The sequence below is a fragment of the Carcharodon carcharias genome, chromosome 31 (genome assembly GCF_017639515.1).
Source record: "Carcharodon carcharias isolate sCarCar2 chromosome 31, sCarCar2.pri, whole genome shotgun sequence".
In the NCBI taxonomy this organism is placed as follows: domain Eukaryota; kingdom Metazoa; phylum Chordata; class Chondrichthyes; order Lamniformes; family Lamnidae; genus Carcharodon; species Carcharodon carcharias.
The window spans coordinates 15,164,973-15,192,916 of NC_054497.1; the positions used below are offsets into that span (position 1 = coordinate 15,164,973).

The following is a 27,944-nucleotide window of genomic DNA, read 5'->3' on the forward strand; positions in this document are numbered from 1 at the left end:
CTATAGAGACGTTCCAACTGAACATGGTGAGTTAAGTTTATTATCTGTTTAAATATTTATCTGTAGGATATCTAAGATTCAGTGTGGAGTTGTGGGGTTGTGGGATAGCAGCTCTACTCCTACTACCCCTGGACCACAGAATGAGCAGAACACAATGACAGCGTGGGCTGCTCTGTAAAGTATCTGCAATCGTTTTCAATCCCTTTTCATCCACTCTCCCAGGTAACTGCTCACTGGGATTTCTGCTCCACCAGCCCCTTGTTCCAGGTATCAGTCTCACCTGGACAGTGACTCAGGTTGATGCCCCATCCTGGGGTTCCTGAGAGAGGTGGCACCCACAGGGAGAGCTGCACATGAAACTGTGGCCCACCGTCCCCCCCCCCCTCCATTCTGAGTAATTGTGGGGTCTTTCTGGGTAACTGAGCTGCGATGGGCCGAATATTTTTTTTCCTCCTCATGGTTCTATACTTTGAGCGCCACGGAGTTGCAATTTTTGGCTTAACTGGTGTATTATGGGTTTGCAAATGAATAAACCAGGTTCCTGATGTTTTAATGATTGATACGGTTGAGAATCAAAACTCTCTGGGTGGGATTTTACGGCAGAGGAATTTTACGTTCCCGCTGAAGCCAATGGGGTTTAGAATGTCTCTCCGCATTTTACGGCCCTGTCCCCACCGAAACTGGGCTGTAAAATTCTGCCCTATGAGGCTGTCAGGCTGTTTTGGGACCAAGAAAAGCCAGAGCCCACATTCCTGAATAAAGACGATCAGCGGGATTTTCCACACCTGCCCGCCACCTCGATCTTCCGGTCCCTCCGCAAGTCAATGGGCCTCTGGCTGGGTCATCGCCTCGCCCACAGCGAGTCCCACCCACAACAGGGCCTGAAAATCCTGGCCTGCAACTCTTGGTTCAGTAGCTGCTGGATTTTCCTGAACACACTTCACTCTCTTTCCTAACATTTCTTTCTGATCCCTTCTCCCACAGCCCAATTACATTTAGAGAATGATCGATACACCACGCCCTCACTATCATCAAATCGAGACTTATTGATCCTCTCCAACTCTAACTTAGTCTCTTCCTGCACCTCATGGTTAAAGCTCTTTTACTCTCTCAGTTTCTCACCTTCCTACCACCGACTGCCTTGGAAGCCATAAAGTGATTTTCTTCACTTTCTTCCAATTCCTCAAACTCCCATCTCCATCTCATTCGGCCCCGATTCTTTACCTCACTGACCCAGTGCGTATTTCCAGAATTTTCTACATTTTGTCACAGGCAGTTTATTTATTCTCAACCCACTGAGTATTAAACTCTACGTAAACCTTTGCATATGACCACACTTGGAGCATTGTGTGTAATTTTGAGTCATCTTCCTAACTGAACGATATTGAGTGTGTGGACAGGGTCATCACCAATGTTAAGGGCTCCTCATTATTCAGATCCAGTTTGGCCCGTTAGACAAGTATGGGCCCAGAGGGGGAGTGAGTGAGATTTGTAAAACGCTGAAGGGATTGAACCCAGTCTGATTGGATAGGCTATTTGAGGTTGGGATTGAGATTGGGAATGAGTCTGAAATCCTGAGGCAAATAAATAGGTTAGAAGTTCGGAAGATTTATTGGCATGCCCTGGGCTGTTCATGCAAGATACAGTGGGCTTCCCCAGGCGTGGGTTCTAGGATCACTGCTTTTCTTGATACATATTAATTGTCTTGACTGGAGTGCACAGAATTTGCAGATTACACAAAACTTGAAGGTATCGTGAACAGTGAGGAGGATGGTGATAGACTTCCAGAGGACATAGACAGGCTGGTGGAAAGGGTGGACAGGTGACAGGTGAAATTTAAAGCAGAGAACTGTGCACTTTGGTAGGTAGAACGAGGAGAGGCAATATAAAATAAAACACACTTTCCGGAACTTTCGGCAGGAGGGGCCACATTTCCATTCCTTCCTCATCCAAAGGACCAGTGAGCAAATTTCAGAAAGATAAGTTTTGGCACAACATTAAACGTGAATTTCAAAAAAAAGTTGCAGAAAGAAAACAACTGGTCGATTGTCATGAAAAGGAGCAGAAGGACCTGGGGTGTACTTGCACAAATCACTGAAGGTGGCAGGACAGCTTGAGAAAGCAATTCATGAAATATACAGGACCTGGACTTTATAATTAGGGGCTTAGAGAACAAAAACAAAGAAGTTATGGTGAAACTTTATAAAATAACGATTCATCTTCAGCTGGAGTATTGTGTCCAATTCTGGGCACTTTAGTAAGGATGATTTGAAGGGTTTAGAGACAATGCAGGAAAGATTTACAGGAATCAGGAAAGGCTGCAGGGATGAGGGACTTCAGTTACATGGATCGATTGGAGAAGTTGTGACTGTTCTCCTTGGAGAAGAGATTATTGAGAGGAGATTTGATAGAGCTATTCAAAATGATGATGGGTCTGGACAGAGTAGATAGAGAGAAACTGTTCCCATTGGTGGAAAGGTTGAGAAGGGTTGACACTGATGTAAGGTTGATGATGAAAGAACAGAGGGAAAAATGAGGAATAATGTTTAGCAGAGTGGTTGGGATCTGGACTGCATGGCCTGAGAGTGCGGAAGAGGCAGATTCGATCACTACTTTTGAAAGGGAATTGAAGAAGCAGCTGAAGAGAAAAAAATGCAGGGCCCGAGGGAAACAGGAGTGGGACCAGGTGAGTTACTCTTGTAGAGAGCCAGTATGGACTCGAAGGGCAGAACAGCCTCTTTGGTGCTGTAACCATTCCATGTAATATGTACAGAGTCGCTGCATTTCTTTATAAGGAGAAACTAGACAGAATCCTGAGTGAAGATGTTACATCAAGCTTGTAGCTGAGTTTATAGTTATCCCCAATTCTGAAGAATTTATCTGAACTTGAATTAACGATTACCGCAAATAATTTGCGTGATTTCCTGAAATTGCTGCAGTTTATTTTTCCTTTTAGATGTCTCCCTGCTCCCCACTGCCCCTCCCCCCTACTGCCAGCTGATCAGTTCAGGTTGGTCAGTGAAAAGTCTGTTTCTGCAGGGTCCCTTCCCCACTCCTTTACAATGTTCTTATGGGCTGTTGTGGCAGGTGTCGAAAGAGGTTCTGCAGCTCAAGAGTTCTTCAAATCAATCCCTCCACCTCCAAGACCCTCCTCAAATCCCCCTCTATGATCGAGCTGTTTGTCCCCCTCCTAACATCGCCCTCATGGTTCAGTGTTTTTTTCTTCTCACATCACCACTTGGGATGTTTTTATACATTGAACGTTCTTTATTAATACAACATTGGGGATGTTGGGAGATCCGGATATTGTGAAAGATGCTTAATAAATGCAAGTTCTCTCTCTTCTTCAGGCTGAACCTGATAAACGTGTCTACTTAATCCGTGAGATGGGTACCGACTATTACAAAGTGGGTCACTCTAAGAATCCTGAAAGTCGAATTTCTGACCTTCAAACAGGAAACCCCCGAAAACTGATCTATTTATGTTCAGTAAAGGAGGAGAAAAAGAATGATGAGAAAAAGGTTCATAAGGAACTGAATGACTACAAGGTGGAACTGGGCGGAGGGACTGAGTGGTTTGAGATCCCTGAGGAAGATATTGAAATTGCATATGAAAAAATTAGAAACATTAACTCTGCAGATTTTAAAAAGTATGATGTCACTGTTGAAGGCACTGACAGAGTTGCCCCTCTCACGCAGGGCTTGAGTTAGCAGCAAACAGCGTCATGGGGTGTGACTCTACAAAGCTTTTCTGTATATTCAGTGTTTGATGAGAAAATTTGAGGTAATTTCATTATGGGTTTATTTAGCCCATTTATATTTAACCCCGTCCCCTGCTGTCCCATTTGATACAATGCCCTCTTTGGAGGCGGCAACCACTTACCACCCATTGGGACAAGATCCAAATAAAGCAATAGCTGATGGGTTCATTCCCCCTCAATCTGGCCACAATCCCATCCCTGTCAGATGGAGGGGGTCTGACTATCCCACACTCAAACCATGAACTTGTTGCACCTTCCATTTCATCCCTAACATGACTCATGCACTCACTAAGGGGTAATACTGTGAGGTGGCTGTGTGGGTCACTGGGTGGAATTTACCCCAATTTAGCCCCTAAATTTCAAACCCCCACAATGTAGAGTCCAGCCCTGTGGAGCTCGGTAATGCTGCTATTCACTATGCTGCAAAAGGCTCTGATTAGTTAGTAGATGATCTTTCACTAACCAGTCTGAAGTACACTGACTCTACTAATGAACTGTCTAACATTAGGTGATGGGAAGAGTTTCTCTGATCTTGGATTCAGGGGCTGCATCTACTGAAGGATCTGAAACTGATTCCGGTCTCGGGGTTAACTCACGGCCTTGATCCAGCCAGAACTCCTACGTTATGAGTGGAATTTTACAGCAGCCGGATTTTATGTTACGCAGTCAATGGAGTTTAGAATGTTCCGTCGCATTCTACAGCCATATCCTCATTGCGATGGGGGTGTATAATTCCGGCCTACCTTTCAATTGTTCTCCCAGCAGCCGAATGGAATGAACCACCCGGAAAACCGGGAACAGTGCGACTCATTCAACATCGCACCCCCCCCAGCTCCTGGGACAGGGAGGGGAAAATCAGCCAAGGTTCCCATTCCTGCACGGTCTCCAGCGACTCCGACAGGAATATGTGAGTGTGAGGACAATGTGATGTCCTCAGAGTTGTAGATCCTGTTAACACTCTGGGGAGATACTGGAGGGTGTGGGACTGCACCCCAGTGAGAGTCAGGGGAGGAGGGAAGGGATCGGAGATAAAGAAATGTGGGTTGGATGGGGGGAAAGGCCGAGAGTAACTCCTGAGCTTTTTAGCAGCTGGAACCTGAGGAACAGGTTTGGAGATTAGTTGTCTCAATTTCTCTGCTCCTCTCACCCATTCTAATCTCTCTCTCTCTGAACTTATTGTACTCCATTCTCTCAGGTCCAACCCTGACATTGTCGTCAAACCCGCTGACAAGGGTGGTGCTGTTGTTGTCTGGCGCACTGACCTCTACCTCGCGGAGGCTGAGCGTCAACTTGCAGACACTTCCACCTACCTCTCCCTGGCCAATGACCCCACCCCTGAACATCAAGCCATTGTTTCCAGGACTGTCACTGACCTCACCTCCTCTGGGGATCTTCCTCCCACAGCTTCCAACCTGATAGTCGCCCAACCTCGGACTTCTACCTCCTACCCAAAATCCACAAACAGAACTGCCCCGGTAGACCGATCATGTCAGCTTGCTCCTGCCCCACGGAACTTATTTCTCGTTATCTTGACTCCCTTCTCTCTCCCCTTGTCCAGTCCCTTCCCACCTACATCCGTGATTCCTCTGACACCTTATGTCACATCAACAATTTCCAGTTCCCTGGCCCCAACCGCTTCCTCTTCACCATGGACGTCCAATCCCTCTACAACTCCATCCCCCACCAGGATGGTCTGAGGGCCCTTAGCTTCTTCCTCGAACAGAGGCCTGAACAATCCCCATCCACCACTACTCTCCTCCGTCTGGCTGAACTTGTTCTCACGCTGAACAATTTCTCCTTCAACTCCTCTCACTTCCTCCAAATAAAAGGTGTGGCTATGGGTACCCGCATGGGCCCCAGCTATGCCTGTCTCTTTATGGGGTAACATTCCTTGTTCCAGTCCTACTCCGGCCCCCTTCCACAATTCTTTCTCCAGTACATCGATGATTACTTCGGTGCTGCTTCATGCTCTCGTCGGGACTTGGAAAAATTTATTAATTTTGCTTCCAATCTCCACCCCTCCATCATTTTCACATGGTCCATCTCTGACACTTCCCTTCCCTTCCTTGACCTCTCTGTCTCAATTTCTGGTGATAGACTGTCCACCAATATCCATTACAAGCCTACCGACTCCCACAGCTACCTCGACTACAGCTCCTCACACCCTGCTAACTGCAAGGACTCCATCCCATTCTCTCAGTTCCTTTGCCTCCATTGCATCTGTTCCGATGATGCTACCTTCAAAAACAGTTCCTCTGACATGTCCTCCTTCTTCCTTAGCCGAGGTTTTCCACCCACGGTCGTTGACAGGGCCCTCAACCGTGTCCGGCCCATCTCCCGCGCATTCGCCCTCACGCCTTCTCCTCCCTCCCAGAAACATGATAGGGTCCCCCATGTCCTCACTTATCACCCCACCAGCCTCCGCATTCAAAGGATCATCCTCCGCCATTTCCGCCAACTCCAGCATGATGCCACCACCAAACACATCTTCCCTTCACCCCCCCTGTCAGCATTCCGTAGGGATCGTTCCCTCTGGGACACCCTGGTCACTCCTCCATCACTCCCTACTCCTCAACCCCCACCTATGGCACCTCCCCATGCCCACGCAAAAGATGTAACACCTGCCCCTTCACTTCCTCTCTCCTCACCGTCCAAGGGCCCAAACACTCCTTTCAAGTGAAGCAGCATTTCACTTGCATTTCCCCCAACTTAGTCTACTGTATTCGTTGCTCCCAATGTGGTCTCCTCTACATTGGAGAGACCAAACGTAAACTGGGCGATCGCTTTGCAGAACACCTGCGGTCTGTCCGCAAGAATGACCCAAACCTCCCTGTCGCTTGCCATTTTAACACTCCACCCTGCTCTCTTGCCCACATGTCTGTCCTTGGCCTGTTGCATTGTTCCATTGAAGCCCAACACAAACTGGAGGAACAACACCTCATATTCCGACTAGGCACTTTACAGCCTTCCGGACTGAATATTGAATTCAACAACTTTAGGTCTTGAGCTCCCTCCTCCATCCCCACCCCCTTTCTGTTTCTTCCCCCTTCCTTTTGTTTTTTTTCCAATAATTTATATAGATTTTTCTTTTCCCACCTATTTCCATTATTTTTAAATCTTTTATGCCCCCCACCCCCACTAGAGCTGTACCTTGAGTGCCCTACCATCCATTCTTAATTAGCACATTCGTTTAGATAATATCACCAACTTCAACACCTCTGTGTTCTTTTGTTCTTTTGTCTGTGACATCTTTTGATTATCTGCTCCTATCACTGCTTGCTTGTCCCTACAACAACACCACCCCCCTCCACTTGTCTCCCCCACCCCCCCAAACACACACACCTTAAACCAGCTTATATTTCACCCCTCTCCTTGTAAAGAAAAATCAGTTCTGTTGAAGGGTCATGAGGACTCGAAACATCAACTCTTTTCTTCTCCACCGATACTGACAGACCCGCTGAGTTTTTCCAGGTAATTCTGTTTAGGTTTGGAGCAATGTTGAGCTGTGGGAATCTGGTCCAGTGCTCCAATGGGGAATCGGGAAATCATTCCTGATGGCTGTTCACTTTCTATCTGAAAAGAAATATAAATATATTTTACTGCAATAAATTCTGCTGATTGCTTCAGGAAGGATTGTTGACTAATTCTTTGGTCTTCTGATTTTAAACGTGTTACTGAATAAAAACTCTGCATCCAGGTCAGACCCTCCCAGGGTTCGGTGAATAGAGTCTGTTCAAATCCAATCCAACCTCCTCTCCCCATTGGCTGTTTGTGAAATGGGTTTGGCCAATCCCAACTCACTTCTTACTGGATCCAGATCCAGGGAGAAAAGTCCTCTAAAGTGGTAGCGATCTAGAGGAGTCAGAGAGCACAGTCTGAGGATACAGACAGTTTGGCACTGTCTGAGGGTACAGAGAGGGCAGCACAGTCTGAGGGTACAGACAGGGCGGCAAGTCTAAGGGTGCAGACAGGGTGGCACATTCTGAGGGTACAGACAGGGCGGCGTCTAAGGGTGCAGACAGGGTGGCACAGTCTGAGGGTACAGACAGGGCAGCACAGTCTGGGAGTACAGACAGGGTGGCACAGTCTGAGGGTACAGACAGGGCAGCACAGTCTGGGAGTACAGACAGGGTGGCACAGTCTGAGGGTACAGACATTGGAAAGCACAGACTGAGGGTGCAGACAGGGGGAAGCACAGTCTGAGGGTACAGACAGGGGGAAGCACAGTCTGAGGGTTACAGTCAGGGGGAAGCACAGTCTGAGGGTACAGTCAGGGGGAAGCACAGTTTGAGGGTGCAGACAGTGGGAAGAACAGTCTGAGGGTTACAGTCAGGGGGAAGCACAGTCTGAGGGTGTAGACACGGGGAAGCACAGTCTGAAGGTGCAGACAGGAGGAATCAAAATCTGAGGGTGCAGACAGGGGGAAGCACAGTCTGAGGGTTCAGACAGTGGGAAGCACAGTCTGAGGGTTACAGTAAGGGGGAAGCACAGTCTGAGGGTGCAGACAGTGGGAAGCACAGTCTGAGGGTACAGGAAGGGGGAAGCACAGTCTGAGGGTGCAGATAGGGTGAAGCACAGTCTGAGTGTGCAGACAGGAGGAAGCACAGTCTAAGGGTACAGACAAGGGGAAGCACAGTCTGAGGGTGCAGACAAGGGGAAGCACAGTCTGAGGGTGCAGACAGGAGGAAGCACAGTCTGAGGGTGCAGACAGGGGGAATCACAATCTGAGGGTGCAGACATGGGGAAGCACAGTCTGAGGGTTACAGTCAGGGGGAAGCACAGTCTAAGGGTACAGACAAGGGGAAGCACAGTCTGAGGGTGCAGACAGTGGGAAGCACATCTGAGGGTACAGGCAGGGGGAAGCACAGTCTGAGGGTGCAGACAAGGTGAAGCACAGTCTGAGGGTGCAGACAGGGGGAAGCACAGTCTAAGGGTACAGACAAGGGGAAGCACAGTCTGAGGGTGCAGACAGTGGGAAGCACAGTCTGAGGGTACAGGCAGGGGAAGCACAGTCTGAGGGTGCAGACAGTGGGAAGCACAGTCTGAGGGTACAGGCAGGGGGAAGCATAGTCTGAGGGTGCAGACAGGGTGAAGCACAGTCTGAGGGTGCAGACAGGGGGAAGCACAGTCTAAGGGTACAGACAAGGGGAAGCACAGTCTGAGGGTGCAGACAAGAGGAAGCACAGTCTGAGGGTGCAGACAGGGGGAAGCACAATCTGAGGGTGCAGATAGGAGAAATCACAATCTGAGGGTGCAGACACGGGGAAGCACAATCTGAGGGTTACAATCAGGGGGAAGCACATTCTGAAGGTGCAGACAGTGGGAAGCACAGTCTGAGGGTTACAGTCAGGGGGAAGCACAGTCTGAGGGTGCAGACAGTGGGAAGCACAGTCTAAGGGTACAGACAAGGGGAAGCACAGTCTGAGGGTACAGGCAGGGGGAAGCACAATCTGAGGGTGCAGACAGGGTGAAGCACAGTCTGAGGGTGCAGACAGTGGGAAGCACAGGATAAGGGTACAGACAAGGGGGAAGCACAGTCTGAGGGTGCAGACAGGGGGAAGCACAGTCTGAGGGTGCAGACAGGGGAAGAACAGTCTGAGGGTTACAGTCAGGGGGAAGCACAGTCTGAGTGTGCAGACAGGGTGAAGAACAGTCTGAGGGTACAGGCAGGGGGAAGCACAGTCTGATGGTATAGATTGGGGAGGGGTAAAACAATGGGAGAGTAAAGGCAAGGGGCACATGCGGTGTTCAAGTTTCTGCCAATCAGATGTTGTGTTTCATGTTCAGCGATGTGACATCAGTGGCCCCATTTCCTGGCTCTGGTTTCGCTCAGAGTTTTATTCCAAGTTGTGACAGACCAGCCCAGAATCTACAAGCAGCTCTAACGGTGAGTCCCAGATAGCCCACAGACGCAATGCTCCAAAACGCCTGTGTTTATGTTGGCCCGTTTCCCGTAGTATCTTGCAATTAAATAATCTAAAAAAAAAACTGGGAGGTATTTTACAGTTTAATATCTCGTGCTCTCTGTGCTGTGAGATGCTGGGATGTTTCCTGTTGGTTGCATTGTTGCTTCCTCTTACTGCTCGAGGTGACTAAAGCTTTTTGAAACCCTCAGCCTTTTACTCTGTCTGATTAGTGAAGCCATCTCTCTCTATGAGCTGGAATCTCTGTGAAATAAGGGTTTGAGATTCCAGGTTTACAGGCTAAGGGTTGCCAGATCCTAATAGATTCTTGCTGGTCTTAAGGTGTTCTTCCCATTGGCAGGATCCTCGATGTGACTCTCAAAATGGAACTAAGCTGCTCCTCCCATCTATTCGAGACCAGTACAAGATGCAGTAACTAGGGGGCTGCTTTATCCTTACCTTTGACTGGGGTTTTTTTTAGCTGTTTGTCTCGATTGGCTGCCGTTTTGCCTGGTCTGTGTTGAGCCAACTAATTTCAGCCGGGAAAATTATTTTCCATTCTCAGGAGGTGCCCATCCCCTAATTTCCCACCGAGGGTGAGTCACCTTCTTGCACCAGCGCAGGTTTGAGAAACTGAGTATCTTTGCTAGGGCCACTTCAGATGGCAGCTAAGAGTCAACCATGTTAGCGTGGGTCTGGAGTCACATATAGTCTCTTTCCGGATATGGTTTCCTTCCCAAATGAACCAATTGTTTTTATGACTTTCCGACAGATTTGTAGTCAATTTTCTCTGAAGGCAGTTTTGGTTTCCTAGATTTTTTTTAAACGGGATTCAGACAAGCCCATGGTGGGATGTGGTCTGATTTTTTAGTCTAGCAATATTGCAATGAACTTTTGCACTGTGTGTAAAGGGAGGAGGGGAAATCAGTCAGATAGCCGCTTCTGATGGCTGGGAAGTGTGCGGCATGAGGTCAGAAACAGGGTCAGACTTGGTTAGTGAGGACTTCCATGGTTGCAAAGTCAGTTGGGATTCATTACATCACCTCACCCTGTGAATTATGACCACTGGCGTGAGCTGCTGAATGACCTGGCCCAACTGGGGAGGACTGAACTCCGACAAGGGAGAGAATTAAACAAGAAACGCTCAGTTTTCTCCAGGTGCAAATGGGTCCTCATATCCCTTTGTCCCAGCACCTGAGTACTTGTGAAAGTTATTTATTGACGACCTCTTACAGTTAAAGGAGCAGTGCACCTGAACTCTGCTCTAGGGTTGCATAAACAAGCAGGTTTGAGCCAGGAGAAAAAAAGTTGTGTTTAAGTAGCTTTTGTTGAGAGTTATGTTAAATTTCCAGCACAGAATCAGGCCATTCGGCCCCAGTGGGTCAGTACACCCAACGGGTGTTTCTGCTCCATGTGAGCCTCCTCTAGCACCCCCTCTTCATCTCACCCCATCAACATGTCCTTCTAATCCTTCCTCCATACAGTGCCTGGGCTTTGACCCTGCACTCTGACCCTGCACTCTGGACATAGATCAAAGGTCACGTGTTCAAACTTAGCCAATTTTGCCCAGACCATGGATTGAACCTGGGCTGTTGCACTTGGACCACGTACTTCACTGGGCCGTTCGTTCATAAACTGAGTGATGGGCTTGTTGTCCTTCCACCATTAACCTGAATTCACGCGCACCTCGATTCTGCCTGGCCCTGATAGGTTCTCAGGCATTATTCAGCATTTTAAATTTAACAAAAGCCACTCCCAGCTCTGCTGAGTGCTCCATCGTTTGAGCGGACACTTCTGTGGTACAGGACCAACTGTCATTTCACACACTTCCTGTCAGAGACACTTGAGGAAGCTTCAGAAAAAAGAGAAGAAGCAAATTGCAGTTCAGCACCCATCGGAGGGTGGGAGCTGTTCTCAAGGGATTTCTGGATGGGTTTGTTTTCTGTGAATTAGTCAAAGTGTTCTAAAAAGATTCCTCCAACACTCTTCACACTCCTGCATCTTCCACAATAAGTAATCCAGTGGCTTCAGAAATTTAAAATCTAGAAATTTGGCAGCTCACCAGTGTGTTGGACACAAGACAAGAAATTCATAGACTCTTAAAGCACAGAAAGAGGCCATTCAGCCCATTGTGTGTGCGCTGGCTCTTTGAAAGAGCCATCCAATTAGTTCACTCCTCCTGCTCTTTCCCCATAACCGTGTAGCCATTTGTGGGAGGTGGGTGTTGCTGGCAAGACCAGCATTTGTTGCCCATCCTTAATTGTCCTTGAACTGAGTGCCTTGCTCGGCCATTTCAGAGGGCAGTTAAGAGTCAACCACATTGCTGTGGATTTGGAGTCACATGTAGGCCAGACCGGGTAAGGAGGGCAGATTTCCTTCCCTAAAGGGGAATTAGTGAACCAGATGGGTTTTTACAACAATTGATGATAGTTTTATTCTCACCATTGCTAAGACTAGCCTTTATATTCCAGATTTTATTAATTGAATTTAAATTTCACCAGCTGCTCTGGTGGGATCTGAACCCGTGTCCCCAGAGAATTAGCCTGGGCCTTAGTCCAGTGACATTACCGCCTGGTGAGGTAGTATTTCTAGTATTAACGCAATTCTTTTTTTGGAAGTTACTATTGAATCTGCTTCTACCACCCTTTCACTTTCCAGATCACAACAACTCACAGTGTAAAAAAAAATTCTCCTCTTGTTCTTTTGCCAGTTACCTTCATATGTGTCCCTCTGGTTACTGATCCTCTTGCCAGTGGAAACAGTTTCTCCTTATTTACTCCATCAAACCCTTCATATTTTGAAAGCCTCTGTTAAATCTCTCCTTAACCTTCCCTACTCTAAGGAGAACCGTCCCTCTCTCTACCCCAGTTAGGGATGTGTTTTCTCTGACTGGCTGGTTTGTTTCCAGTTCTCAGTTGGGTCAGTGGATGGAGCACTGTGTAGTAGAGAGAGGGGGAGGGACACTCAGCACCAGGCAGAGTCGATGGTTATTGTGTCATGTCTTTTGACCTGTGTTATAGGATGAGTCTGAGGCAGGAGTTAAGTGAAGGAAGGGGGCTGGGAGGAGGTGGGGAAATGCTTTTCTGTTGGAACCTGCGAACGAGTGGAGATTATGGGTCTGAGAGCTCTGCTCATCCCCCTGTGGTTGGTTCAATGTCAGGAAGGAAGAGGTCTGACCACCCAAGGATACTGAGCTCTGCTGTCCACCAGCTTGACAGTAATATCAGAGGATGAAACACAAATATCTTCTGACATAAAGAAAACTACCTTCAGTAAAACCCATCTCAACTGGTTAGACTTAGAACCTCCAGTTGGGAAATGCTTTGTGTTCTTGCCTACCCCTGGTGGGATGCTAGCTATACCTTGGTTGGGTGCTAGCTATAGCATGGTGGGGTGCTAGCTTCACCCTGGTGGGGTGCTAGCTTCACTCTGGTGGGGTGCTAGCTATAGCATGGTGGGGTGCTACCTATACCCTGGTGGAGTGCTACCTATACCTTAGTGGAGTGCTAGTTTCACCCTGGTGGGGTGCTACCTACCTGGTGGGGTGCTACCTTTACCCTGGTGAAGTGCTAGCTTCACCCTGGTGGGGTGCTACCTATACCCTGGTGGGATGCTAGCTATACCCTGGTGGAGTGCTAGCTTTACCCTGGTAGGGTGCTAGCTATACCCTGGTGGGGTGCTACCTACACCCTGGTGGGTGCTAGCTATACCCTGGTGGGGTGCTACCTACACCCTGGTGGGTGCTAGCTATACCCTGGTGGGGTGCTAGCTTCACCCTGGTGGGGTGCTAGCTTTACCCCAGTGTTAATCTACAACGTCATCATAGGTTGCTCACACAATTACAACTTGCATTTATATAGCACCTTTAATGCAGTCATACAACTCAAGGAGCTTCACCAGAGTGTTATCAGGTAAAATTTGATGGTGAACAATAAAGAGATATTAAGGCAGCTGATCAAAGGTTTTGTAAAAGAGGTGGGTTTTAAGGAGCATCTTAAAAGGAGGAGGGAAAGGCGGAGAGGTTTAGGGAGGGAATTCTAGTGTTCAGGGCCCGGCAGCTGAAGGCATGGCCGCCAATGGTGGAGGAATTAAAATTAGGGACTCTTCTGTTGAAGAGTCATACGGACTTGAAACGTTAACTGTGTTCCTCTCCGCAGATGCTGTCAGACCTGCTGAATTTTTCCAGGTATTTTTATTTTTATTTTGGATTTGCAGTATTCGCAGTTTTTTGCTTTTATCTGAGGCAGTAAGTCTTCTCTGCTCTCATTCATAACAAAGTGCCTCAGCATTAGGCAAAATTTTGGCTTCTGCAGAAATGTTGCTGTTGGTTAATTTCCTGGTTCCCCTGAAGCTGGATGGAGAACACTCAGCTTCTATGTTGCGGTTAGCAGATCACTTCCTCATTTTGTAAGTTTTGCCAAATCATGAGCCCAGGTTAAACCTCAGAGTCTGCAACAGGAAAAGACTGACATACGACTGCATTTCTCAACCATTTCATAACCCAAGATGCAGCTTTCAATCAACCTCAGTCTGTCAACTTCAGAAAGTTTAAGCATTAACATCAAAGGAAAAGCTGAGGTGCAATTTTTCTGCCTTGTATTGCCCCCGGGGTAAAAAAAAACTCTTTTTCCTCCCATTTGTTCAACAACTTTACTACATCCATGTAGTTCCATGCTAACAACCACCTGCATTTATATAGCACCTTTAATATAGTAAAACGTTCCAAAGCGGACCTTAAGATTTAACACTGAGCCACGTGAGGACGATATTGCCTTGAGCAGATGGTCGCAGGTTTGGTGGAGGAATTAGGTTATAAGAAGGGTATTAAAGGAGGGAGGAGAGATAGAGAGGCGGAGAAGGTTGCAGAGAGAATTCCAAAGCTTGGGGCTCAGGCAGCTGAAGGCATGGCCGCCAGTGGTGCAGTGATTAAAATCGGGGAAGTGCAAGAGGTCAGAATTGGAGGGAGCACAGAGAACCACTCAATGCCTCCTGGGAGCAAACCCTCCTGGGATAGTCTCAGTCTGCATTTCCAGCACCTACAAACTTGCATTTTTATAGCACCTTTAACACATGGAAAATGATATTCATTGAATTTACCCTGAGACCATTGAATTTACCCCGTGGTCTTTCTCCTTTGAGGTAAAGTTTTCCTTATCTAACGTTCTTCTGTGTGTAAACCGTTCTTTCAGCCCTAATTCTCGGGCTGTGCTCCATTCTTATCGAAGTCCAATGGGACCCTGGAATTGGCCAGAGTTCCCATTTCCCATCCTATCCAGGAATGAATCCTGGTGGATCATGCCCAGGAAGGTCAAGTTCAGGCAGGCTTGGACTCAGCTGTGGAGATCTCTGTCCCAGTCCAGGTTGAGTGGTCAGTCACTGGTCAGTCAGTCATGTCCATCGTCTATAAACTCACACAGAAAGACTGGGTCATTTGGCTAAGGCAGTGGAGAGTAATTGGGTCCCTTGCAAATAAAGACCCATTGAGTCGGGAAAGAAGGGACAATGGGAAAAGGACATGGAGGGAGTGTTTATAGTTCTCCTGGAATGATCCAGTTCCATCTCTGGTTCCTCAGGTAAGATGACAGAGCAGGAGCACGGTGAACACCCAGTGTGTGATGAGGATGAAGATGAGAAGCCATTAAACTACAAACCGCCGGCACAGAAGTCTCTAGCTGAGATCGTCCAGCTCGATCCGGAGGATGAGAGTCTGGCTAAATACAAGAAAACCCTCCTCGGAGAGGGGCTTCCTCTGGTGGAAGGTCAGATTCTAACCTCAGAAATCAGACAAGAATCCAACAGGGAGACAGGAAAACGGACACGGAGAGGGATTTCTCCCCTCAAAGGGGATGGCCAAAGATGGGGCAATGGGGAAAAAGGGGAATCGTGTGTGTTTCTGAAGAAGAATTGGGTTGAGCGAAATTGGGGAAAGTGGGTGGGTGGGGTTGGGGATAGGGTGAGAGGGTGGGGTTGGGGGATAGGGTGAGAGGGTAGAGTTGGAGATAGGGTGAGAGGGTGGGGTTGGGGGATAGGGTGAGAGGGTAGAGTTGGGGATAGGGTGAGAGGGTAGAGTTGGGGATAGGGTGAGAGGGTGGCACTGGGGGGTAGGGTGAGAGGGTGGGACTGGGGAATAGGGTGAGAGGGTGGCACTGGGGAATAGGGTGAGAGGGTGGCACTGGGGAATAGGGTGAGAGGGTGGAGTTGGGGATAGGGTGAGAGGGTGGCACTGGGGGATAGGGTGAGAGGGTGGAGCTGGGGATAGGGTGAGAGGGTGGCACTGGGGAATAGGGTGAGAGGGTGGCACTGGGGGATAGGGTGAGAGGGTGGAGCTGGGGATAGGGTGAGAGGGTGGCACTGGGGGATAGGGTGAGAGGGTGGAGCTGGGGATAGGGTGAGAGGGTGGGACCCAGGGTTAGGGTGAGAGGGTGGGACTGGGGGATAGGGTGAGAGGGTGGAGCTGGGGATAGGGTGAGAGGGTGGCACTGGGGGATAGGGTGAGAGGGTGGAGTTGGGGATAGGGTGAGAGGGTGGCACTGGGGGATAGGGTGAGAGGGTGGAGCTGGGGATAGGGTGAGAGGGTGGGACCCAGGGTTAGGGTGAGAGGGTGGGACTGGGGAATAGGGTGAGAGGGTGGAGCTGGGGATAGGGTGAGAGGGTGGGACTGGGGGGTAGGGTGAGAGGGTGGCACTGGGGAATAGGGTGAGAGGGTGGCACTGGGGAATAGGGTGAGAGGGTGGAGTTGGGGATAGGGTGAGAGGGTGGCACTGGGGGATAGGGTGAGAGGGTGGAGCTGGGGATAGGGTGAGAGGGTGGGACTCAGGGTTAGGGTGAGAGGGTGGGACTGGGGGATAGGGTGAGAGGGTGGCACTGGGGATAGGGTGAGAGGGTGGGACCCAGGGTTAGGGTGAGAGGGTGGGACTGGGGAATAGGGTGAGAGGGTGGGACCCAGGGTTAGGGTGAGAGGGTGGGACTGGGGAATAGGGTGAGAGGGTGGAGCTGGGGATAGGGTGAGAGGGTGGAGTTGGGGATAGGGTGAGAGGGTAGAGTTGGGGATAGGGTGAGAGGGTAGAGTTGGGGATAGGGTGAGAGGGTGGCACTGGGGGATAGGGTGAGAGGGTGGGACCTGGGGTTAGGGTGAGAGGGTGGGACTGGGGGATAGGGTGAGAGGGTGGAGTTGGGGATAGGGTGAGAGGGTGGCACTGGGGGATAGGGTGGGAGGGTGGAGCTGGGGATAGTCTGAGAGGGTGGGACCTGGGGTTAGGGTGAGAGGGTGGGACTGGGGGATAGGGTGAGAGGGTGGGACTGGGGGATAGGGTGAGAGGGTGGAGTTGGGGATAGGGTGAGAGGGTGGAGTTGGGGATAGGGTGAGAGGGTGGAGCTGGGGATAGGGTGAGAGGGTGGGACCCGGGGTTAGGGTGAGAGGGTGGGACTGGGGGATAGGGTGAGAGGGTGGGACCCAGGGTTAGGGTGAGAGGGTGGGACTGGGGGATAGGGTGAGAGGGTGGAGTTGGGGATAGGGTGAGAGTGTGGGACCAGAGGATAGGGTGGGAGGGTGGAGTTGAGGATACGGTGAGAGGGTGGGGTTGGGGATACGGTGAGAGGGTGGGATTGGGGATAGGGTGAGAGGGTGGGACTGGGGGATAGGGTGAGGGTGGGACTGGGGGATTGGATGAAATGGTGGGGTTGGGTGAGAGGGTGGGGTTGGGGGATATCCTGAGAGTTTTGGGTTGGGGATAGAGTGAGAGGGTGTGTGGAGAGGTCAAGGGCTAAGGCTTCAAAGGTTGTTGCCTGGGATTGAGTGACCAGCTTTCAATGTGATTTCACACACTATCACCCTGAATCCTGTTGTAGATCCCAATGCACCCAATGTGGTTGTGACTCGGATGACTCTCATCTGTGAGGAAGCACCTGAACCAATAACCATGGACCTCACTGGTAAGTGATCTGAGGCCAGAGTTGGGTCATCATATAACTGGTTACTTGTAGAAGAAAGTTCACTTTGCCAACAGGATGTAGGAACATAAAAATGGGATAGTGAGTGCCAACAGGATATGGGCGTAGACCAGGATACGAGCGGACAGTTGGGGCAGTGAGATACCCATTCACAATCAGGAATGAACAGTCTATCAGAGGCTCTGACTAACAAGGTTCTCATCCCTGTGCCAATAGAGTGTAATTAATCATGTTCTAGATAGAAATATGTGGCCTTGGTTAGTTTACGGCCATTATTTAGATTGAAGAGCTTTTGTGGATTATAAACATAGCATAAATTTGCATCTAATTTTGTTTCAAGTCTGCATAGTGCTCCCGGTACCCGAGTCACACGCTATCTGCAGTCAGTCCCACTGGTAACCAGTTGCTAGGAGATGTGAGGGAGTAACAAACCTGCACCTCCCTCCCTCCCTCTCTTCCTCCTCATGAGACTCAGACTCAGCTCTGCTGTATCGTTAATGAGTTGCCAACTCTAGTTGGGCATATTCCTGGAGGTTTCGCCATGTGACTTCCCATCTAGCCAAACAGCCCTTCTCTCAACTCCAATAAATAAAGGTATTCAAAGAAAATGAAATGAATACACAATTTCTTTAACACCCCAATAATATTTCTCCCTGGTGTTGCTTGTAACAGTGTGGAAATGAATCTTTAATTCCATAAGAATCCAGGGCATTCCTGCAGGGTTGGCACTGGCACTCCAATACCCTGTCACCATTGTCCCATTTAACTCGTTTTAAAGTACTGACTAGGATTAGCAACTCAAATAGTTTCAAAACAAGCAGAATGTGTCAGCACTCCGAGCTCCGAGTACAGGAGAGCTGAAAGGCAGAGAACAAACTAGACACAAGCATCGATTTCCAACTGGAGCTTTATCACAGGGGTAAATCTCTGGACCGCAAATAACTTTCTGGAGGTGGGGTGGTGGGGGGTGGGGAGGGGGGGTAGGGGGGAGGGAGGTGGGGGTGGGGGGTGGGGGGTGAGGGGGGTGGTGTTGGTGGTGGTGGGGGTGGGGGGGTGACAAATGTTATGTAGAATAAACTAGTATTTAAAGCACAGGAATGGGCCATTCAGCCCAACTGGTCCATGCTCCACCTGCAATTCCTCCCATTGACTCTTGGAAATGGTAAAGATTAAGGAAAGGAAGAATTTCCGTGGATTAACGAGAAATAATGATTCAATCTTTAGGATCCTGAAGTGAGAAGCAGATTGTCAAAAATGTGACTTTAGGATTTAAACTTATTTGTGTAATGGTAGCATTGATTGATCAGATGTGACTCAGTGGGTAGCCCTCTTACCTCTGAGTCAGAAGGTTGTGAGTTCTAGACCCACTTGAAGAGCTGTGCATGAAAAATCTAGGCTGACAGTCCATGTGCAGTACTGAGGGAATGTTGCAGAGTCAGAAGTGCTGTCTTTCAGATGAGATATTGAACTGAGGCCCAGTCTGCTCTCCCAGGTGGGCAGGGGAGTTCTCCCTGGTGTCCTGCCCTATATTTGTGTCTCATCAGCATCACTAAAATAAATTATCTCGCGATTATCGCTTTGCAGTTTGCGGGATCTTGCTATGCACATAATGACTGCGTTGTTTCCTCCACTTCAACAGGGATTACACTGCAAAGAAAAGCATTCAATTTGCCGTAAAGTCATTGGGTCATTCTGAAAGGCACTGTATAAATGCATATTTTTTTCTTTTCGTTTCTAGGTGTTACAGGCTAATGCAAAAATAAATTGAACAGACCAAGACTAGTCGCCACTTTAGATTTTCAATGAATCACGCAGGGAAATTTAATCCACAATAGTTTTTACAATCTAGCCAATAAAATGTATCCTTCAGGCAAATGCACAACCACCTCAGCAACCAAACAGAAGTCCCGAATATGGTTTCATTCAGGTCAAAGCTTCAATTGTTGCAATTTGTTAAAAAAAATGTTTGGCACCAAACTTAAAATGTCAAAGATAAAGTGACGTCGATCAATACTTCCTTTTTGAAATACATTTATTTTAATCTTGCCGCGCAAGGGTAGCTGGTGCGTATTAGTGTTTCAACAGAAAAAATACATGTTCAAATATGGAGGAGGTTGTAAAATGTAGGTCATTGGGTGTCTGTGAAGCTATACAGACTTGTCCCTCCCTGCGACTGAAGCACTCGCTCAGGAAGCTTGGCTCTGTGGGTTTACTGGTGACCTGATGATAAGATCTTGCACGCTGACACCTGCCAAGGGCCTGGACTCAGCTCTGAGTTTCTCCCTTAAATGGGTTTTGTGAGAAACAGCTTGAGACGACATGTCAGAAACTTGCATAGATCACAACTTTTACCAATAAACCTTTGCAGATTTAATTGAACCGGTCAACATTTAGAAAAAAACTCTTTATTCATAGAAACTCCTCCCATGTTTTCTCCCTCAAGCCTCTGACCATCTCCCACACACCCGTTGCCCCTCCACTGACCGGCTGTGCACTGACCGGGTAGCCATCTACTTCCATGAGTTGAGAACTCGTGCAGGTCCTGTCGACCATGTCTCAAACACTTGCTATCAGACAGCTCTTGCAATAATTAACTGCAGCAGATTACTGGTCCATCTGAACGTCCACCTTGATAAAATCATCCATTTTCTTCAACCTCCCCCAAGCTCACTTTGTGCACCTCCCCGATTCTCTCTGCTCTAGCTCTTCAGCTGTGGATCCATGGAAATCCCGCTGCCTCGAATGCAACCCCGCTTTGGAAATTTGGCATTCAAGGTGCAGAACTGAAAGAGTGTCAGAGGGTTGTTACTGAGAGAATGCTGCACTGTCAGAGGGCCAGAAATGAGGGAGTGCTGCACTGTCAGAGAGTCAGTGCTGAGAAAGTGCTGCACTGTTGGAGAGTCAGTACTGAGGGTGTGCTACAATGTCGGAGGGTCAGTACTGAGGGAGTGCTGCACTGTCAGAGAGTCAGTACTGAGGGAGTGCGGCACAGTCGGAGCGTCAGTACTGAGGGAGTGCTGCACTATCAGAGGGTCAGCACTGAGGGAGTGCTGCACTCTCAGAGAGTTAGTACTGAGGGAATGCTACACTGTCGGAGAGTCAGTACTGAGGGAGTGCCGCACGGTCAGACATCTCGGCTTTCAGATGAGATGTAAACCAAGGCCCCATCTGCTCTCTTAGGTGGATGAGAAAGCTCCCATGGCCACTATTTCGAGGAAGAGCAGCGGAGTTCTCCCTCGATGTCCTGGTCAATATTTATCTTTCACCCAATATCACTAAAACAGACGACCTGGTCATTATTAAGTTGCTGTTTGTGGGAGCTTGCTGTGCACAAATTGGCTGCTCTGTTTCCTACATCACAGCAGTGACTGGGCCTCAATAACACTTCATTGACTGTAAAGTCCTTTAGGATATCCTAGTGTTGTGATAGGCACTATAGAAATTCAGTTTCTTGCTGATGGTTCCCTGTTGTTCCTGGCACTGACAGATTGTTCTACATTCAACAGGTGACCTGAAGGCCCTGAAGAACACTAAGTTTGTGCTGAAGGAAGGCGTGTCCTACAAAGTGAAAATACATTTCAAAGTCAGTCTCACATTCTTGTATTTCCTCATTTGTCACCATGTTGGTTTGGTTCCCTAGGCACTGCTCCTCTCATGACCACAAGTTTCTCCTCCGGTTCTAGCCTATTTCTGCACCCAGTGTTTCTGCAGTTTGCCTGCTGCTTCTCTCTCTGTGAATCTTTCCCCTCTATTTTTACGATGGAGAATCAAATTCTGCAGGTTTTGCGTTGTCTATATGTGTGCATCTATGTTTCAATCTCTGACCAAAAGACTGCTGGGATTCTCTCTGCATCAAAAAAACCTGTTTACAGGAGGAGGCCACTCTGCCCCTCGAGCTTGCTCTTTAATTTGATTGGATCATGGCTAAACTCTTTAAACTCCATTTACTCACCTTAGTTCCATACCCTTCGGTATCCCTGTCCAACAAAAATCTATCAATCTCAGCTTTTTTGGGGGGAAGAGTTCTAGATTTCCACCCCTCCCCCTTTATGTGAAAAGTGCTTCCTGTCATCACCTCTGAATAGCTTAGCTCTCATTTTAAGGTTCTGCTCCCTCAGTCTGGATCCTCCCCTACCTCCCCCCCACTAACCCCCACCTGCCAGAGGAAATGGAATCTCCCCATCCACCCTATCAAATACTTTAATCATGTAAAAACCTCAATTAAATCACCCCTTAATCTTCTATATACAAGGCAATATCTCTGCAGCCTGACCTCATTATTTAACCCTTAAAGTCCCAGTATTGTCCTGGTGAATCTGCACTCTGCACCATCCAAGGGGAATACATCCTCCCCTGGGTTCAAAGCATGTTTGTCACTAGTACTGACTCTTTGAGATGTGTGATCAGGTTTATAACTGAAGGCGAAAGGGAGCAGACAGAATGGAGAGAGAGCGAGAGAGAGAGAAAGAAAGAAAGAGGAAAGAAAGAAGGAGAGGGAAAGAAAGACAGGAGTGAGAAAGAGGAAAGGGAGAGAGTGAGGAGAGAGAGAGAGGGGAAAGTGAGAGAGAGAGAGGGGAGAGAGAGTGGAAAGTGAGAGAGAGAAAGGGTCAAAAGTGAATGAGAGTGGAAAGTGAGAGAGAGTAGAGGAAAGAGAGAGAAAAGAGGAGAGGGGAGAGAGAGAGACAGAGAGAGAAAGAGAGAGGAGAGGAGAGGGAGAAAGAAAGGAAGAGAGAGGAGAGGGGGGAAAGAGAGAGACAGAGATGTATCCACTGCCTATACCCACACATCATCCAATCGGGTGAACCTTGACTATAACAGGGATTTACTTGGTGGAGCCAAACGCCAAGTGATTTTTGGCCTCTGTTTTGTTGATCTGGTTAATGCTGAGGTTTAAATATTTTCACAGAAGCCACATATTTTGGGGCTTTTACGGTTTGTGCCTATTTATCTGTAAATTTCCAACCTTGACATATCCAGAAGGGGCATGTGTAGAACTGGAGGTTTTTCACACACAATATGTGTGTGGGCTATTAGTGTTCATAAGCAAACAATTCTCACACTCTCTCATTAATCTAACTGTAGAAGCAATGTTATTAATGTCATGAAATATCATTGGCCCACGTCTACAAAGTTCAGCCCATCTGTCATTGGATCCGTATTATTCCTATCTTAAAGAAGTAATGTCAGAAAATCAGGAATTGAAAATTAAAAATTCTAATACATCAAGCAGAGTTAATGTTTGACTATCCCAGGTTAATACCACATGGTTAGATATTTGGGTATATTTGCCACGAAAATCATCTTTTGTAAAGGACTGTGTCCATATAATTGTGTAACTTTGCTCAGCTATTCTCAACCCAAATCAGGAGACAACTCTACATTCAGAATCATATCAATCCTTGGAGCTGCCCAGGATCTACCCTTAATCCTGATTTTATCTCAAATGCACTGGGAGTGTTTGATGGGGACAGTGTGAATGGAGCTTTACTCTGTATCTAAACCTGTGCTGTACCTGTCCTGGGAGTGTTTGATGGGGACAGTGTAGAGGGAGCTTTACTCTGTATCTAACCCCGTGCTGCACCTGTCCTGGGAGTGTTTGATGGAGACAGTGTAGAGGGAGCTTTACTCTGTATCTAACCCCATTCTGTACCTGTCCTGGGAGTGTTTGATGGGGACAGTGTAGAGGGAGCTTTACTCTGTATCTAACCCCGTGCTGTACCTGTCCTGGGAGTGTTTGATGGACAGTGTAGAGGGAGCTTTACTCTGTATCTAACCCCGTGCTGTACCTGTCCTGGGAGTGTTTGATGGGGACAGTGTAGAGGAAGCTTTACTCTGTATCTAACCCCGTGCTGTACCTGTCCTGGGAGTGTTTGATGGGGACAGTGTAGAGGGAGCTTTACTCTGTATCTAACCCCGTGCTGTACCTGTCCTGGGAGTGTTTGATGGGGACAGTGTAGAGGGAGCTTTACTCTGTATCTAACCCCGTGCTGTACCTGTCCTGGGAGTGTTTGATGGGGACAGTGTAGAATGGAGCTTTACTCTGTATCTAACCCCGTGCTGTACCTGTCCTGGGAGTGTTTGATGGGGACAGTGTAGAGGGAGCTTTACTCTGTATCTAACCCCGTGCTGTACCTGTCCTGGGAGTGTTTGATGGGGACAGTGTAGAGGGAGCTTTACTCTGTATCTAACCCCGTGCTGTACCTGTCCTGGGAGTGTTTGATGGGGACAGTGTAGAGGGAGCTTTACTCTGTATCTAACCCCGTGCTGTACCTGTCCTGGGAGTGTTTGATGGGGACAGTGTAGAGGGAGCTTTACTCTGTATCTAACCCCGTGCTGTACCTGTCCTGGGAGTGTTTGATGGGGACAGTGTAGAGGGAGCTTTACTCTGTATCTAACCCCGTGCTGTACCTGTCCTGGGAGTGTTTGATGGGGACGGTGTAGAGGGAGCTTTACTCTGTATCTAACCCGGTGCTGTACCTGTCCTGGGAGTGTTTGATGGGGACAATGTAGAGGGAGCTTTACCCCGTATCTAACCCCGTGCTGTACCTGTCCTGGGAGTGTTTGATGGGAACAGTGTAGAGGGAGCTTTACTCTGTATCTAACCCGGTGCTGTACCTGTCCTGGGAGTGTTTGATGGGGACAATGAGTGACAATGTTCCACAATCCAGCACTAAAGTCCCTCACTTCACCACATCAAAGCCTCTTTCCAACCCAAAAGAAACCTCAATTGAAATAATGGAAAGGAAATTGAAACAATTAATTCCTGTGTTGAAAAGACACTCTAAACCTCAGCAGATTCTCCCTTTCTGAGTCTTGTTTTATTCCATGAATACTTTTACTAACTTCAGTGAGAACTGAAATCTTTTCTTTTGCCAGGTAAATAAAGACATTGTTTCAGGATTGAAATATGTTGCAACTACCTTCAGGAAGGGGATAAAAGGTAAGGCAATTGTGAAATGAGACTGAGTTTTAGCTCACTGCCGCGGAGTGTTACTGGGGTTAGTTACAACTGATATCTATTCTTGCTGATCTCGCTGAAAGTGAGAATTGAGTGATATCTGTAACTGGCATCTTCTGCTTTTATCGCTAGGGAGCCAGTGAATAGATTTACTCCACCATGTGTGGGTACAGCACTGTACTCAATATGCTACTGGGTCAGTAATTCAAATGCCTGAACTAATAATACAGAAAACAAGTGTTCAAATCCCACAATGGCCGATTGAGAAGTTGAATCAAGAATTAAGATCAATAAAAGTCACCATGAAACTGCCGATCATCATAAAAATCCATCTGGTTCACTAATGTCCTTTAGGGAAGGAAATCTGCTGCTGTTACCTGGTCTGGCCTACATGTGCCTCAGGACCCACAGCAATGTGGTTGACTCTTAACTGCGGCCTTGTAACCCCTCAGTCAAACAAAGAAGGCAGCTCACCATCACCTTCTCAGTAGAACTAAGACAGGGCCAGCTTTACCAGCAATCCAATCAATTCAACATTGGAACCGAGACACACTTCAGATTGTGAATCTTGCAAAGAAGCAGGAATGAGTAAGGACATTAAAACATAGTGGGGCGGGGTCAGAGGTCACCAAGCGGATGTGCTTTTGAATCAAATGCAGGAGAACGAGTCACAGTTCACACCCTAGCAGCTGGGTGACAACAATCCATTTGGATCCCAAAGAAATGTTCCTGAAACTTTTAGCTCAGGAAAGAGTGTGGAGCAGACCAGCTCCTGCAAGGTTTCCCTCCCTGACATGAATTTAAGCTCAGAGTGGGAGCAGCTGGACCAAGGCATCAGTGAGAGTGTTGGCTGGAATTCATTGCAATTCATGAAGCCCCAGTGATGGTAAAGAATTATGAGTAGCCCTTGTGAGTACTTAGAGCTGTACAAATGCACCATTCTGGGTAATTCCGTTACATTAATGTAGTATAATAGCCTGGCACATATAGGGTTAACGTGGGACTGAGTACAGTACCGCCCACACAGTGATATAAGAGAACACATAGGGGGCAGTCTAGTGTTGGATAGAGCTGTGCGCACAAGCAAGCATGGAGGCTTGAAACCTTTACTGTATATATGTACATAGTTCTTGTAGCTAATAAATACATACAGTTTACCGACTTAAGGCTACATTAAGACCTCCAGAATGATAGCCAACATCCTGCAATAATGAACAGAACCCATGTTTGGTTATAATGTTTTATGGATTGGCTGAGTCCTTGCTGAATATTTATCTGGTGTTGGGACATGCAATCCATCTGTGCATCCTCCACACTGACTTTACCAATCAATTAATACAGGGGTCAGTGTGGCTCATTGGGTAGCACTTGTGTCTCTGAGTCAGAAGGCTGAGGGTTCAAGGCTCAGTCCAGAAATTTAAGAATGTAATTGAGGCTGGTGCTTCCAGTGTACAACTGCTGCCCTGTTAGAGGGAGGACTGCACTTTCAGAGGGTCAATACTGAGGGAGTGCCACAGTGTTGGAGGGTCAGTACTGAGGGAGTGCCATACTGTCAGAGATGCTGTCTTTCAGTGAGACCTTAGACCTCTGTCTATCCTCTCAGGTAGATTTAAAAATATTCTAATGATTTTATTTGAAGAAAAGCAGCGGAATTTTTCTTGATATCCGGGGACCAATATTTATCCCCTAACCAACATCACTAAAGCTGATTATCTCATTGCTATGTGTGGGATCATGCTGTGTAGAAATTGACTGCTGTGCATTACAACCGTGAGCACACTTTAAAAGTTACTTCATTGGTTGTGAAGCACTTTAGTCTTGAGGTGATGAAAGGTGCTATAGAAATGTAAGTTCATTCTTCCTTCTATCTTTCCTCTATCCAATCAGTGGATAAGGTTGTGTGCATGGTGGGCAGCTATGGACCGCGTGCTGATGAATACGAGTTTGTGTCCACACCAGAGGAGGCACCAAAGGGCATAGCGGCTCGTGGCACTTACACTGTGAAATCGAACTTCACAGACGATGACAAGAGTGACCACCTGAGTTGGGAGTGGCTCCTGAGTCTCAAGAAGGAATGGAAGGAATAAACTGTATCAGAGAGAGAGAATGTTACAGCAATGCAGCCTGCTACGCCCTTATAATCCACACTGGCTATTCATAGAACCCGCTCAGCTCAGCTCGCCAATCAAATAACTGCAGCCCACAGTCCTTGTGCCGTTGAAGTGAACCAGCTCATCCAACCAATCAGGATTGGTGACATTAAGGGAATGGATGGAAGAGAAAAATATTTACCCTGTTGGGTGGAATATTGCTCTCTACCTCCTCTCTCTACCTCCTCTCTCTACCTCCTCTCTCTACCTCCTCTCTCTTCCTCCTCTCTCTACCTCCTCTCTCTTCCTCCCCTCTCTACCTCCTCTCTCTTCCTCCCCTCTCTACCTCCTCTCTCTTCCTCCCCTCTCTACCTCCTCTCTCTTCCTCCCCTCTCTACCTCCTCTCTCTTCCTCCTCTCTTTACCTCCTCTCTCTTCCTCCTCTCTCCATTTCCTCTTTCTCTGCCTCTTCTCTCTTTCTCTCTCTCTCCCACTCCATTCATTCTCTCTCCTTCTCTTTTTGTTGCCTCTCTGCCTTTTCTCTCTCCCTCCTCTCTCTACTTCACTTTTGATCTCTTTCACTTTCTATTCTGTAGCCTTCTCTTTCATTCGCTCTCACTTCCTTTTCTACCCTCATTCATTCTCTTACTCTTTCCTTTCCCTCTGCCCTATCTCACTTTCTCGCTCCCTGATGTTCCTGTACCTTGTTCTGTAAGCTGATCTCAGAAGCATACAAAGCCCAGCTTGCAGAATCGAGGATTCGATGATGTGATTGTACATGTACCTAATAATAACAGACAACAATTTCTGTGACAAGTTAATATTGTAACAACCATCTCTGAACTTGAGTATCTCTGGCTGTTTGCTGATTTGCCTGTTACCCTGTAAATTGCCAGTATTCATCCATATTGTTGAAGTTCAGTTATTCAGTTTGTTCTGTCTGTTTTCTAACGTTTTTCCAGTAAATTAGATAACTCCCTCTCTATCTCTTGCTTTTAATCATTTTAATAATCAGGTGTAAGTGGCCTTTGCATCTTACAAATAAGGATGCCCAGACCTTTGAGACTGTGCAGAGGAGATTTACTGCATTCGTTCCAGAGGATGTGGGTCTTCATCTAATGTGGAGAGATTGAAGCTGGGATTATCTCCTTAGAGTGGAGAAGGAGATTTGATAGAGGTGTTCAAAATCAGGAAGGTTAAAACATGATAGAGTAAATAGGGAGAAATTGTTTCCACTATCAGGAGAGTCAGTAACCAGAGGGACACAGATTGAAGGTAATCAGC

At 47.7% G+C, this 27,944-nt stretch overlaps 1 protein-coding gene across 4 annotated transcripts; it reads left to right on the forward strand.

Annotated features, from left to right (window-relative positions):
• On the forward strand, window positions 1-27,639 carry LOC121271748 (rho GDP-dissociation inhibitor 2-like). Of its 4 annotated transcripts, XM_041177972.1 has the most exons (7): window positions 22-26; window positions 3,351-3,390; window positions 15,237-15,422; window positions 17,512-17,595; window positions 21,120-21,196; window positions 24,490-24,553; window positions 26,459-27,639. In XM_041177972.1, exons 1-7 carry the CDS (start codon window positions 24-26, stop codon window positions 26,656-26,658), a joined length of 654 nt encoding a protein of 217 aa, XP_041033906.1. In that variant the 5' UTR covers window positions 22-23; the 3' UTR covers window positions 26,659-27,639. The 4 variants fall into 4 exon arrangements, with proteins under 4 accessions (XP_041033909.1, XP_041033906.1, XP_041033907.1 ...); XM_041177975.1 differs by lacking the exon at window positions 3,351-3,390 and having other exon boundaries at window positions 1-26; XM_041177973.1 differs by lacking the exons at window positions 22-26; window positions 3,351-3,390 and adding an exon at window positions 9,545-9,647.
• Window positions 27,640-27,944: the final 305 nt, after the last annotated feature.